Genomic DNA, 15110 nt, shown 5'->3' on the forward strand with positions numbered 1-15110 from the left:
TGACACTTAGTGGACTTTAAAAATACTGGACATTTAAGTGTCCAGTATTTTTATATAGATTGTACTGGAAAGCCTGCTAAAATACTGGCTTGTCCAGTTAAATACTGGATACCTAGCAACCCTATTAGGAATGCATACCAAAAGGCAGTTTTGTAAAAGAAGTTCACAGCTTTTTAACATGCACTTGCATACATAAATACCTGGACTGAAAGGAAATCACTAGAATTTTAAATAAAATTAATTCCACCATATACTAATTTATAATTTGGCCTCACCAGACTCCCGTAAGCCATAACCAGTACTACATTGACACCAGACAACCAATTGCTGGGAGCCATTTCTCTTCTTCCAATCCAAACTTCCGCGTTCACACAGGGTCACCTGACTCGTCTTTGTCTAAACTAGACATGTGACCAGGATTTTACAGCCAATTGGGGACCGAGCAAAGCGGGAAACACGAGAGCTATGGAACGCAAACGAATACGTGTTGACGTCAGACGCACGGGTGGGGAGAGTTACGTGAGAGGGGCGGTGCGGGAGAGAGGTCACGTGGTGTCAGAGCGGAGGCGCCGCAGGTAAGGACGGAGGTCGGCTCCGGGGTAGTTGTAGTGTGGGAAGTGACCGGAACCGGTCGTGGAAATACTTGGGCTTTTCTCGTAGACTGAGGGAATCGCTCTGGGAGCACTGAAAAGCCTTTTCGACTCTCCCTGTTTAAATCAGAATAGCGGCCTAGTAGGCCGGCTAGAGCCTCGGACTCGATTAGAATAGTATGCCGCCTTCGCCGGCTTTTTCTCGGTTGGCTAACTCCGATCTTTTCTTTTCTAGAGCATGTAGGTTGAGGATTTCTATTCCGGGTATATTCTCATCGACCGATAAGTAACCGGAATATGAGTTTTGCTAAATTTGTACACATATATAAACATTACACAACAGCCACATTGCTGAAGGGTTTCACTGATACATATGATTTATAACATCTGAGTTATTTATTACTTTGATAATCTTGATTCTAACAAAGAAAACAGCTATGGGATCAGATCCCCCCCTTACTAAGTTCTTACCAATGAATTCTTAGTCTTTGGGCTCATGCTCTCTAGCTGCTAACGTGAGATCCATTGTGTAGCAAATACTAAATTGAAAGTGTTCCATTTATTGTAAAACATACACTTTGTATTTCATTGTTTAAAAAAAACAACTTATTTGATACTCTTATTTGTAAATATACTTTTAATGTTCTAAATGCGAACTTTTGCACCAATATATCTAGTAATCAAATATATGAAATTACAATGTGTTTTAATTATATATCAGAAATGCTTCGTATTGTGTATCTAGCATTTAAGGACAAAGACATTTATTTTGAACAAATTGAGTTGATATTACTTTCCATAGTAAGTTTGTGTTCACTGGTGACTGATGAGACACAGACTTAGATTTCTGACACTTTTAACGACAAGCTAGTTGAATATCCTGGTTTTCGGACACACATGCTCAGTTGTGTCATTGTTAAAGGGACATTAAACTCATAATGTCCCCCCCCCATTAAATGTATAAGAATAACTATTGCAATTTATATTCACTATTTGCCTGCCAATAAATACTTCTTTAAAATGCCTATATCATTTGTCTACTCTGACCCCCCCCCCCTCCATGAAACTGACTGCAAAATTCTACATAATTCTTGGATTAGATCATGTGTATCTTCCTAAGTCGCCACAATGTAGACTAGGAGCTTGGCCACCAGGACACTTTTCTGTGTTGCAAAACATTTTACATTTTCAAATGCACTTTTTTTTTTTGAGAGAGAGCTTTTGAATATCAAGTCTTTACTCCTAATATGATATGAATGCACCAAAAGATCAATTTATATGTCCCTTTAATGCATACAAATTCCTGCACACTGTTTGCTTTTGACAATTCATGACAGAGCTTGCTAACCAGAAAGCCACAACTCGAATGGGCACATCACCTAGCTAAAATTTTAGATATTAAGCTATAATGAGCTAATCTAGTTTCTCAATGTATATTGCACAAATGATCATATCAGTCTGTTAAATTATGCAGCTAATTTTGTGCATTGGATAGCTTAGGCAACATTTATAAAAAAGATCTGTTTTAATATTAGTATTACACTGCTGCCACCTAGCTACCTCATAATGCCAACCCCAGCTGGCATTTTCGTTGTAGAGCTGGTGTGTGTACAAAATAAAAATTACTGTTTATAAAAAAACTTTTTAATAAACACCCATGGCTTTCTAATTTGAAATAAATTTGTCAGCAAATGACCATAGAAGAACATATACATATATATATATATATATATATATATATATATATATATATATATATATATATATATATATATATTGTGTGTGTGTGTACTGGCTAGTCAGATTTAAAGAACTCAGTGACTTACATGTGTGTTGCAACGTTTTATCACTTGACCATCCAAATAAATCCTAGTATATTAGGGAAGGTAAAAGTAGGTAGGTGTCTTCTTAGCTTAATGAAAAAAAAAATCACCTATTTTTTCTTGAGAAAATTAGTTACCTAATTGTTGCATATTTCCAAATTATATATTTGCAGATCTTGGTAAATATTGCCATTTGAAGAAAAAAAAAAGTAGATCTAGCTTTTTAATCAGAAGTCGTCAACAATATTGGTATTCTGGAACACACAAATATGTCTAAACATTTTTTTTAATGTTACAAATCAAGTAGTGCTTGGCTTATTGGACAATATTTGTGTCTAGATTATACACATTCTAACAATAAGCCAACTCACTAAAATGTACAGCAGTGCTTGACACATCCAAGTAACCAGTGAGGCATGGCTCCAAAAATAAACCTAACTGGTAACTTTCTGGATAATACTACAGATTTTTTATCACAAAATTCATATATCTCTCTATTTGGAACTTATAGAGAGCAAACTAATCACCTGTGAGGGTCTCAAGGCGCTATATGTATAACCCGTGAATCTTGCACATGCTAAGTAGGATCTGGTACCTAAAAATGTGTGCATATAAAAAGATTGTGCACATTTAGATAATGGAAGTGAATTTGAAAGTTGTTTAAAGGACCAGTCAACACAGTAGATTTGTATAATCAACAAATGCAAGAAAAAAAGACAATGCAATAGCACTTAGTCTGAACTTCAAATGAATAGATTTCTTTTCTGCCAATTTTAAGTTATGTATTTTTCCACTCCCCCTGTACCATGTGACAGCCATCAGCCATTCACAAATGCATACACGTACCATGTGACAGCCATCAGCCATTCACAAATGCATACACACTTATTCTTGCACATGCCCAGTAGCTGGTGACTCAAAGTTTAACTAGATGTGCACAGTCTTTTTATATTTAAAGGGCCACTGTAAGTAAATATTTTCTATGCCTGTTACTAACTAACTACCCCAAATACGCTTTTTATCAATAGCATTTCATTAACATATCTCTACCGTATATCAGAAATCTTGTCTGCAAATTTAATTGTTTTCCAAACCCACCCCGTGGGTATCCTTTGCTCTGTACCAATCCGTTTACAATACCTAGGTTTCAAAATGGCGCTTTAAACACAAAGTTATTGGTTTAAGTATTTTGAATATGCAGTGCTGAAAATAGTGGGCAGGATAACGTGACATCATCTGCGAATAAAATATATAACTTTTAGAACGTTATGAAACTTCGTTTTGCAGAAAATATAGGTCAGTAGGTTTTAATTAATGTTTATTAACTTTAATATGTTGGTAGTTTAGCTTAAAAATGATAACAGAAAGTAATCCTTTAATGGAAGTAAATTGGAAGTTTTTTAAAATGGCATGCTCTATTTGAATAATGAAAGTTTAATTTTGAGTGTCCCTTTAAGATAGAGCATATCATTTTAATCATGAGTTTAATTTTAACTTGACTGTCCCTTTTTAAAAAGAGTAGGATTATACCTTGAATATGCAAACCTATTATTTACAGTATAAATGTCATGTTCTAAGCAATGATACAGTTGTGATATTGTGGACTTAGCAAACATTGCACCAACTTCTGGGCACTTGGATAACTCATCTTGAAGAGTGGTACACTGCAGTGATTTAAAGGGACATATTACACCAACTTTCATATAACTGCATATAATAGACACCACTATAAAGAAGAATATGCACAGATACTGTACTAAAAATCCAGTATAAATACTTACTTAGAAGCTCTCAGTTTAGCACTGGTAATGAGGTTGTCTGGGGCACCCACCAAAAGGGACTGAGTAAACAAAAAGAGCAACCCCCCCCCCCTGCATATGAAAATACAGATAACGTAAACGGGAGTCTGTAAGCGCTTGTATACATCTGACACTGTGGGGCTTGGTTAGGAATCTGAAAATCAGCACAATGTTCTTTAAAAAACGCTCACAGATGGGCTATATAAATGGATCATCTACAAAACATTTATGCAAAGAAAAATCTAGTGCACAATGTCCCTTTAACTGCTTATCAATCAGGTTTTTGGGGACAGTGAACACCTTGAGATTTTTTATATAAATGTAGTTACGCATAATGAAACAACTTTGCGTTATGTTTTCATTATTTATTTTGCCCACTTTTCAAGTAATTTAGTACTGAACATTGAGCAATGTATAATTTCCAGGACTTGAAATTCACCCTGTTGACTCCTCAAGGCTAACTCTTCTACATAGCTGCCCCTAATTGTCTTTATAATCACTTTATGGGAGTGGCTAGCTTTATCTGCAGACTAAAGCCTCAATTGGCGCCTCCAAATAAGGCAAATGGTGGGCGGAGTTTCGCTGTTGAAAATAATTGTGGTAAAAGATATCAATTTGTTTTAAGGGTGTTAGGGTGATATGTTATTCTAAAGCACCTCAGAAATTCCTTGTAATTGCAGAGCATTTACTGTTTTTAAATGGACAGAAACAAACATTTTTCTTTCATGATTTAGATAGAGCATACAATTTTAAACAACTTTCAAATTTGCTTCATTTTCTTGGTATCCTTTGTTGAAGGAGCAACAGTGCAGTACTGGGAGCTAGCTGAAAGCCAATGAGAAGAGACTTTTATATGCAGCCACTGATTTGCAGCTTCTGATCATATCTAGGTATACTTTTCAACAAAGTATGCAAAGGAAACAGCACATTTAAATAGAAATAAAATAGAGGGTTATTTAAAACGGCATACTCAATAAAAAAAAAAGGGAAAAAAAGTAATTGTGTGGGACTTTGGGGTTCATTTCTGCATGTCTCAATTATTTATTCTGTCAATTAGTGTTCACAATCAAGGGGCGAATCACCATTTTGTGCATGTTTCATACACCAGTTTTGTGTAAACTTTTTATTTTTTTGAGAAATGTATAGCTAGCCAATCAAAGTGAAAGGTTTAATAGCTATCTATATTTTATTATCATAACACAAACATTTCACTTCAGCCGTGTCAAATATTTTAAGTTCTCTTACAATGAGTCATTGATACATTTCTTTGTATTTTTTTTTTTTTTTATGCCTATTACCAGTAAACACTGCAACATTTAAATCTATGTAATAAAGAAATGAAACATTTGGTATGGTATACTGTATAATTCATTTATTTGCCAGTGGAAGTAGAAATGCCCTGCCTCTCATCCACAATCTGGTCTTTTCAGACCCATTAAATGCTTCCTTATGTTGATTTTATTTCTGATGGCCGTCACATAATACAGGCGATTGGAAATGGACTACTATGAAATTTGTCAGCAAAAAAAAACCTACCACTCATTTGAAGTTGAGACTAAGTGCTATTGCTTTGTCTTTATTATGCATTTGTTAATTTTGCAAATCTGTTGTACCTACTGGTCCTTTAGGAGCACAGCAACAAGAATACAGAGCTGCCTGTCATACATTTTTAGGAATTAAGAGGATGCTTTCATCTAAAGAAGTTTGTAGAAGGTGAACAGGAACTGGAAACTAGGAATTATGGTTCAGATCTCCTAAGATCTGTCATACTTTACATTTAACTGCTTGAATGCGCACAGCGCACCGTGGGCACATGACTAGCCCTTTTGTCATGCAGGCGATCACTGATCAAACGCTGTTTTCAGTGGTCCCTTGCACTACAAGCCAGGGATTGTTGGTGGCCTATTGGGTGGTACTCCCAGGCTTCATGGGCTTGCTGGTGACGTCACCACGTATGCGTGTGGGGACCTCACAAATGGGGCAGAACCGGGAAGCATAGTGTAGCTGCAACGGAGCGGGATGGTTCTTCAGACCTCTCTAATTCAACTCCCATACAAGCTACTAAACTCCAAATTGCCTGCTTTTTCAAATTGTGGTATTGGAGTACCACACAGCAGAAGTACAATTGGGCCTCTTATCTATATCATAAACTCCAAATATCAATATGGACCCCTATTTCACTTGTGGTTACCAATGATAAAAATTTAGTTGTGATCACAGTGGTCACTTGGCTATTTTGGAAGAGTGGATATAGATAAAAAATCTATGCAAAAACTATACTTTTTTTTTTTTTTTTTTAAATAGTGTTGGCTGCCATGAGTTAAAAATTTAATTTTGGTATATTGTGAATCTGCTGTCCTGCTGAGACTCTCTGGGTCTCTGAATGACATTTTGCGCTAGTATTTAAATTTAGGTAGCAAAAAGCTCAATATTGGTTCAGCACTGGGGTGAAAAGTTTTAGCAGTGAAAGGATTAACTATATAAGCAGGTCTTGACAAATCCTCATAGCCATGGTTTTTTGTTGGTTAGATTATTGTATATGCATTAAAAGATATACATGGGTACATATACACAAATACAACTAGAACCATTTCCCACTAGTTCTTGGCTTCATTTATTGTCAGAGCTTGACAAAACTGGCTACAGTGGAGAGCTTCCTGGCCAATGTACTTTGGAAGTCCTTTGTGAGGCATTTATGTTAGCTATGGCCCTATGTTGAGACACTTCATGTTTATACCTCTCTGCTTTCATTTTGAGGTCAAACCAGTGCTGCAGATCAGTGTAGTAGCAACTGCCTGGTACGTGCATTTTTTTTCTTCTGTCATCTACCTCCAAGCTCACCCTCAGTGATGTAGGCAAGCTACTGTGCTGTGTAGCAAGGAGGAGGTCACCTAGCGGAGAGAGAGGATCGGCACAATCACTTAGGATATCTGAAGACATCCTACTACTTACACGCCACTTATATTTCACCCAAGTGAGAAAAGACAACATACCCAGACAGCAAGACACTGCAAAGTAAAGCAGGTGTGCACACTGCTCGTATATGAGCACTCCTACAGTGTGGCAGAGACGGCAGCCTGACGAATGTGAGCAAATGTTCAGTAGGGGCTAGATAAACATGGCAGTAAAGGGTTTTGTTTATAAATTTATATACCAACTTCTGTATTGCTCTTTGTAAATAATGCTGAGTGTAAATTCACACCAACAAAACTCTTCTCTTAGTTAATATGGCCAAGGTTACCCAGTATTTCAGAGCTTTCCAAACTTTTCATGTTGGTGACACACTTTTTAGACCTACATCATTTCGCGACACAGTAATTCAGTTGTACTAGCGAACAGGAGGTTTAAACTAACTTGTTTTAAGAGATACGGACACATACATAAATTATATAATAACGAAATGTATTTACAAGTAACAGTATGTATGTGCAAGAATTAAAAAAAAAAAGTTTAACACCAATAGCTACTATTTTAATGGGATGTATGAAGTTGATGGGATGAACACAGTTTCTGAATATTTAGTGGAATATTAGACACTCACATTTTATCATCAAGCATTTTTAAGCTTCCACTTCATATCCATATATCAAGAGCAGGAGCAGCAATGCACTACTGGGAGCTAGCTGCAAAAAAACCCCACTGACTTCAGCTCAGCGTTTTAAGCTGCTGCCCTTCGACTGACTACTGCCTGCGCTGCAAACACACTGCTGTCCCACTCACTGACTACACGTGCAGTCACAAGCCGATTGAGGAGACTACACGTGCAGTCAGGAGCCAATGTGAATAGTTTCCGTTCCCACTAAGCTGCACCAATAGGTTAAGATGATCTGTGACCCACTAGGACTAGGTATCAATAACGTGTCAACTAAGTGATATGCATAGCAGACAGGCAGGCAGAAAGTCGGAAAGAAAAAAAAAAGTAAAAATAATTTTAAATTCAAAAAAATTTGTGCTGAAGCAGGGACACACCTACACACTGCCGCTGACACACTGTGTCACGACACAGTTTGGAAAGCACTGCAGTATTTATTTATCTCATATTATATTTGCTGTTTGGACAGTATATGCAGTATTTGGGTTAATTCTGTATTATAAAAAGACTACAGTCCTCTGGGAGGGTAAAAAAAGTTTTCAGTGTTTTTCTTGTCAGAAATATACGTACATATACACTCATTTTGTTTTTAGAGATGGGAGTTTATTACTGTTGTGTACTCGTTTCACTTTATTTACATTGTTACCATGGAAATGGTTTGATGATTGATTGCACAAGGGGGTGAGGCTTATCCTCTAAGATTGCTTAGATTGTACCAACAGAGGTTTGTCTGAGGATGGGGAGATTTCCCTGAAACACCAGAACAATAAATCAAAGGGCTAAATCTAGCGTTAACTTTCTTTGCAAATGTTTAAGTACTCTGCTAGAATGCTCCCTGGTTCATCTATTTAATAACACTATTTCAGAAAAGAACTCTCCTTCCTCAGGTAAACATTTCCTGTAATGTCACAACTTTTATAAGTTGCACCCTAGTGAATGACATTTGGAGTGTGAGTGCACACCATACATACAGAATTTGAAAAAAAAAATTCTCAAGCTCTGTATTAGCCAATTTAACAATTTTGTGGAGCAGTCGCTCACCTTCTTCAGAATGCCAAAACATAATATACACTGATATCTTAACCCATACAGTGCACCTGTTTTTCATGTATTGGACATGCATGTGTAAGTGTCGCTCAAACTAAATTTTGATAAGCACTACCCTCTATATGTAAATAGACGGCTCTCCAGACCTCTTACTTAGAAACGCACTACAAATTATCAAGCAAATGCATAGGCTGTTGCTAAAACAGCTAAGAACCACTCTTTGTGACAACAAAAAAACCCCACAGCCATTGCTATTAACTTGTATTTACCAGTGCTAATAAAGCAAATTACTTGGTGTGGGGAAAGCATAATTCATCAGCAGTGTAAAGGCAGGCAATAAGTTTCAGAACAGTGTGACAAATAATAGTTTAGAGAACCTCTGGAACAAACATAATTCACATGCAAATTATGTGTGTCTAGCAAATGTCTAGGAGCTAAACTGACAAGATCCAGCAAATTGTGTCATCTGTAGTATAATGCATATATTAAATATAGTGGAAATCTAAATTTGTTTCTGATGACACGGTGAGTCCTCGGATCATCATGATTACTATTGGGAATATTGATCAGCAGGAGGAGCCCCACACACAAAGGGCACCACAGCAAAGCTGTTAAATACCACTCCCCTTACCCACAACCCCCAGTCATTTTCTTTGCTTGTATCAGTTACAAGGAAGGGGTAAAGTTAGGTGTCTGATTCTTCAATCAAGAGTTTTTTTTCTTAAAGCAGGGCAAGTTTTCTTTGGGGTTTAGCCATAGTCCACTTCAGTCTCTTCAGTGGTAGCTTTTGGGAACTTGGGGGCTATAATCCCCTCTGTGCCTCCCAGGATGTGGATGCTGCCCTTTATGGTAAAAGACTTTGTAGGTTTTCTTAGTCTTTTTTTTTCTTTGTCCACAGGTCCATGTTAGGAAGGAATCCTTGCAAGCCTAGTGAGCTGCCTTGCTGCCGAGCAGTATGTGGAGAAAGTGCTATTATTTTTTTTGCTGAAAAGCACAGGAAAAGTTTGGCACTTATGGGGTTAATCTTGCTTATGTGCGGGAACGTTATTTTGGCAGTACGTGGGGCACTGTTTGAGTATGACTGTTAAGGGGTTTCCCTGTTGAGGCTCATGTTTTAAGAATGTGCTGTCATTTTTATGTTTTACTTATGTAGCTGTGGTTGTATTTGGCTGCTTGCTCTGCTTTTTTTCTCCCGGCGGCGGTTGATAATGTTTGTTTAATGCCGGTCGGGAGGTGGGAGGCACGCCCACGATGGGTGGAGCGGTTTTGGCGCAAGTTTTTTGCGCGTCCCTCAGTGTGTTTTAAGAGCTGCAAGAGTAGGACTCCCTTTTAGTTGTGGTCTGCTGATTGTGTGTATTCAGACCGGGTGCCGGTTTTTCCCTTTAAGTCCAGATTATCGGGCTGTTCCGGTTGAAGGAGGTGAGGTAAGCACCTCAGCAAGGTTTTGTGGAGGTGTTCTGCAGGTTTCCTGGATTTTTTTTTTTGCTTTTAATTTTTTTATTAAAGTAATAACGTTATTTAAAGAGACAGTAACGTTTTTATTTTATGGTAGATTTTTTCTTTTTTCATTCAAATTACATTTTTTTTGTTTAGATTGTGTGTAAAATGGACCAAGAGGACTTGCAAGCTGTGACCTGTAATTTATGTTTGGATGCTAATGTAGAGCCTCCTATCCCTTTCTGTCCCTCATGTATAGAGAGGACTGTACAGTATAGGGATAGGCTTTTTGATCCTGAGCCTTCATTTTCCAGGGAGACTGTTGTTCAGGAGCCTCCTGTTCAAGCTGTAACTCAGCTTTCTTCCCAATCTCAATCCTCTTCACATGCAGTGCCCTGTGTCTCATCTCAAGTTGTTTTTTTTCTTTGCAGGATATGGCTACTCGTATATCCTCTGCTGTATCTGAGGCTTTGTCTGCTTTTCCTGTGTTGCAGGGTAAGCGTAAAAGGAGTTCTGAGTCTGTTACAACTCTGTCTAATGTTTCTTCTCAAAGTATTGAGGAAGAAGATATTTCAGTAGCGTCTGAAGGTGAGATTTCAGACTTTGATAGTGTCTCCTTTGGCGGATTCTGAGGTGGTTTCTTTCAGATTTTAGCTGGAGCACTTCCGCTTGTTACTCAGGGAGGTTTTAGCTACTTTAGATGACTCTGATTCTATGATCATAGTTACTCCCAAGAAGGCTAGTAAGCTTAACAAGTTTTTTTGAAGTTCCTTCTGTGGTGGAGGTTTTTCCTGTTCCAGATCGGGTTTCAGAAATTATTGCACGGGAGTGGGATAAGCCTGGTATTCCTTTTTCCCCCTCTCCACTTTTTAGGAAGATGTTTCCTATTGCGGACTCTATTAAGGAATCTTGGTAGAGGGAGCTATTTCCACTTTAGCTAAGAGGACCACTATTCCTATTGAGGATAGTTCTTTTAAGGATCCCATGGATAAGAAATTAGAAGCTTTGCGTAAAAGGATGTATGTTCCACAGGGGTTTTGCACTTACCAGTGCAGCGGCATATTAGTTTGATGCATTGTCTGATTCTATTGAACAGGAATCTCCTCTGGAGGAAATTCAAGATAGAATTAAGTCTTTAAGATTGGTTAATTCTTTTATTGCGGACGCTTCTTTACAAGTCATCAAGTTGAGAGCAAAGATCTCTGGCTTTGCTTTTTTGGCACGTAGGGCTTTATGTTCTGTGGATGTATCGTCTAAATCTAAGCTTTTATCCATTCCTTACAAGGGGAAGAGCTTGTTTTGGCTGGGTTTGGCTGAGATTATTTCTGATATCACTGGAGGGAAGGGTCATTCACTTCCTCAGGATAGGATAAGTAAACAGAAGGGTCGTCAGAGTAATTTTCGTTCCTTTCGTAACTTCTCTGGTAAGTCCTCCTCCTCCAAGCAGGATCAGTCCAAGCCCTCTTAGAAGTCCAATCAGTCCTCTAGCAAGGGGAAGCAATCTAAGAAGCCCGCTACTGATTCAAAGTCGGCATGAAGGGTCTGCCCCCAATCTGGGAATGGATTGCGTGGGGGGCAGACTGTCTTTGTTTGCTCAAGCCTGGGTAAAGGATGTTCCAGATCCCTGGGTGGTAGATATTGTGTCCCAGGGATACAAGCTGGAGTTCAAAAATTTTCCTCCCAGGGGCAGGTCTTATCTGTCAAGGTGATCTGTAATCCAGATAAAAAGAGAGGCATTCTTAAAGTGAAGGCCAATTTTAACTAAATGCAATACACCCATTGAAAGCTGAACATTCAAATATTAAAGTCGCTAAGTTTATATTTCGAAAACATTATTCATTTGCAAAAAATATATATATATATAACTCCTCCCCTACCACACTTCCTTATTTTTCTCTAGTGACGTAGCGAGCATTCCTACAAGCTCCCTACGTCAGTTCTAAAGCTTGTGCACAACAGCATATTTAAAATGTGCATGCGTATGTTACTCAATAGGGCATGCGTTTAATTTTAAACTGTTACTTTGTATTCAATGAATCCAAATATAAATTAATTGCTACGCAATAGTGTCACTCACTCGCTCAATCAATCTGAATTTTCAAAGTTATTGAATCAATGTATCCAAAATAATGAGAGAGCAGACTACGCATGCGCGTCTCATGCACGAGCATGATGGTGATGACGCTCTCATTGTTTTTACGCATGCGCAGAACTTAGTAATGACGAAAGAGAAAAGGGGCTGGACGCCACGGGGGTAGAAAAGTATTGGATATAACATTCAGAAACTGTCGATCATTTTCGGCAATATGGCGGGCGGATAATAGAACTGACACAGAGGCGATTTTAAAGGTAAAAAATAAGTTACTATGATTTCTAAAGATTTTGATGACTGAACATCATACTTAATTTACATAAGTTTGAAAAAAATGTTAACAACTAAGCCAGACTTGACCTTCACTTTAATTTGTGTTCAGAACTGTTCCAGTTCAGGAGCAGGGACTAGGTTTCTATTCCAGTCTGTTCATTGTTCCAAAAAAGGAGGGAACTTTCAGACCCATCCTGGATCTCTTTCAAGATGGAGACTATTCGGTCAATTCTTCCTTTGGTTCAAGAGGGTCAATTCATGACTATAGTAGATCTGAAGGATGCCTATCTGCATAGTCCCATCCACAAGGATCATCACAAGTTTCTGAGATTTGCTTTACTAGACAAACATTTTCAGTTTGTGACTCTCCCCTTTTGTATTCTGGGTGCGTTGCTGGCAGTTCTCAGATTGCAGGGAGTTGCGATAGCTCCTTATCTAGATGACATTCTAGTTCAGGCGCCATCTTTTCAGCTAGCAAACTCTCACACAGAGTTGTTGTTGTCTTTTCTGCGCTCCCACGATTGGAAGGTGAATTTAGGAAAAAGTTTCTTTGTTCTGGCTGCAAGAGTGGTATTTTTGGGAACCATTATAGACTCTCTGGAAATGAAGATATTTTTGACAGAGGCAGGAAAGTAAAAAATGTTCAATTCATGTCTGGCTCTTCAGTCATCTCCTCGGCCGTCGGTGGCCCAGTGTATGGAGGTTATTGGTCTGATGGTTTCGGTCATGGACATCATTCTGTTCACCCGGTTTCATCTCAGACCTCTGCAGTTATGCATGCTGAGACAGTGGAACAGGGATTATATGGATCTATCTTCAAAAATTGTTTTAGATCAGGCGGCAAGAGATTCTCTTCTGTGGTGGTTGTCTCAGGGTAGTCTCTCCCAGGGAACCTGTTTTTGCAGGCCTACCTGGGTGATTGTGACCACGGATGCCAGTCTGCTAGGTTGGGGACTTGTCTGGGGTTCTCTGAAGGTTCAGGGTCTGTGGACCCGGAAGGAATCGGTTCTTCCTATAAATGTTTTAGAGTTGAGGGCAATCTTCAAAGCTCTCCTATCCTGGCCTAATTGGCTTCAACCCAGTTTATCAGATTTCAGTCGGACAATATAACGTCCGTGGCTTACATCAATCATCAGGGGGTTCCTCTGAGTTCCTTGGCGATGAAGGCGGTAGCCAGGATTATTCAGTGGACAGAGGTTCACAATTGCTGTCTGTCTGCGATTAACATTCCAGGGGTGGAAAATTGGGAAGTGGATTTTCTGAGCAGACAGTCTTTTCATCCGGGGGAGTGGGAACTTCACTCGGAGGTGTTTTCCAGTTTGGTCTTCAGGTGGGGTCTTCCGGAATTGGATCTTATGGCATCTCATCACAATGCCAAGCTTCAAAAGTATGGGTCGAGGTCAAGGGCTCCTCAAGCTGTTCTAATAGATGCTCTGGCAGTTCCCTGGAAGTTCAGCCTGGCATATGTGTTTCCTCCGTTTGCCCTTCTTCCTCGGGTCTTTGCTCGGATCAGGCAAAAGAAGGTGTCAGTGATTCTCATTGCGCCGGCTTGGCCTCGCAGGATCTGGTATGCAGATCTGGTGGAAATGTCATAGTCTCCACTGCAGAGTCTTCCGTTGAGGAAGGACCTTCTACTTCAGGGTCCCTTCCTTCAACCAAATCTCGTTTCTCTGAAGCTGACTGCTTGGAGATTGAACGCTTGATTCTACCTAAGCGTGGTTTTTCTGATTCGGTTGCTGAGACTATGGTTCAGACGCGTAAGCCTGTGACTAGAAAGATTTATTAAAAGATATGGCGTAAATATCTGTATTGGTGTGAATCTAAGGGGTACTCTTGGAGTAGGGTTAGGATTCCTAGGATTTTGTCTTTTCTCCAGAGGGTCTGGAGATAGGTTTGTCTGCTAGTACCCTGAAGGGTCAAATGTCTGCTTTATCTATTTTGTTGCATTAACGCCTGGCGGATGTGCCAGATGTTCAGTCTTTTTGTCAGGCCTTGGTTAGAATTTGGCCTATGTTTAAGTTTGTGACTCCTCCTTGGAGTCTTAATTTAGTTCTCAGTTCTTCAACAGGCTCCGTTTGAGCCTATGCATTCTTTGGATATTGTTGTTAACCTGAAAGGTTTTGTTTTTGGTTGCTATCTCTTCGGCTTTAAAAGTTTTGGAGCTCTCTGCGTTTCAATGTGAGTCTCCTTTCCTTTATTTTTCATTCTGATAAGGTAGTACTTCGTACTGTATTAGGTTTTCTTCCCAAGGTTGTTTCTGATAAGAATATTAATCAAGAAATTGTGGTTCCTTCTTTGTGTCCTAATCATTCTTTTCATAAAGAACGTTTGTTGCACAATCTGGATGTAGTTCGTGCATTGAAATATTTACAAGCGACTGAAGATATGGAATGTGCTTCCATATTTGTTGTTTTTTCTGGGAAACGTAAAGGTCAGAAAGCTACGGCTACTTCTCTT

General features: G+C 38.8%; 2 protein-coding genes across 13 annotated transcripts in view; one reads left to right on the forward strand and one right to left on the reverse strand.

Moving 5' to 3' along the window:
* The window catches only part of C1H1orf43 (chromosome 1 C1orf43 homolog), an 86094-nt gene extending 85663 nt beyond the window's left edge, over positions 1-431 (reverse strand). Inside the window, exon 1 of one of the 2 annotated variants that reach the window (XR_008401034.1) lies at positions 276-431. Coding sequence is in view for 1 of the 2 variants with exons in the window: in XM_053704445.1 (XP_053560420.1) it covers positions 276-338 (63 nt within the window). In the remaining variant the exon portion in view is untranslated. The remainder of the gene's footprint in view (positions 1-275) is intronic. The other variant, XM_053704445.1, reaches the window with a different exon arrangement.
* A 78-nt stretch (positions 432-509) lies between these two features.
* Positions 510-15110, forward strand: part of UBAP2L (ubiquitin associated protein 2 like) — a 283364-nt gene continuing 268763 nt past the window's right edge. For all 11 annotated transcript variants that reach the window (XM_053704446.1, XM_053704451.1, XM_053704452.1 and 8 more), the window contains exon 1: positions 510-575. The gene's annotated coding sequence lies outside the window, so the exon portion shown is untranslated. The remainder of the gene's footprint in view (positions 576-15110) is intronic.

This window comes from Bombina bombina, chromosome 1 (assembly GCF_027579735.1).
Source record: "Bombina bombina isolate aBomBom1 chromosome 1, aBomBom1.pri, whole genome shotgun sequence".
NCBI classification, from domain to species: Eukaryota; Metazoa; Chordata; class Amphibia; order Anura; family Bombinatoridae; genus Bombina; species Bombina bombina.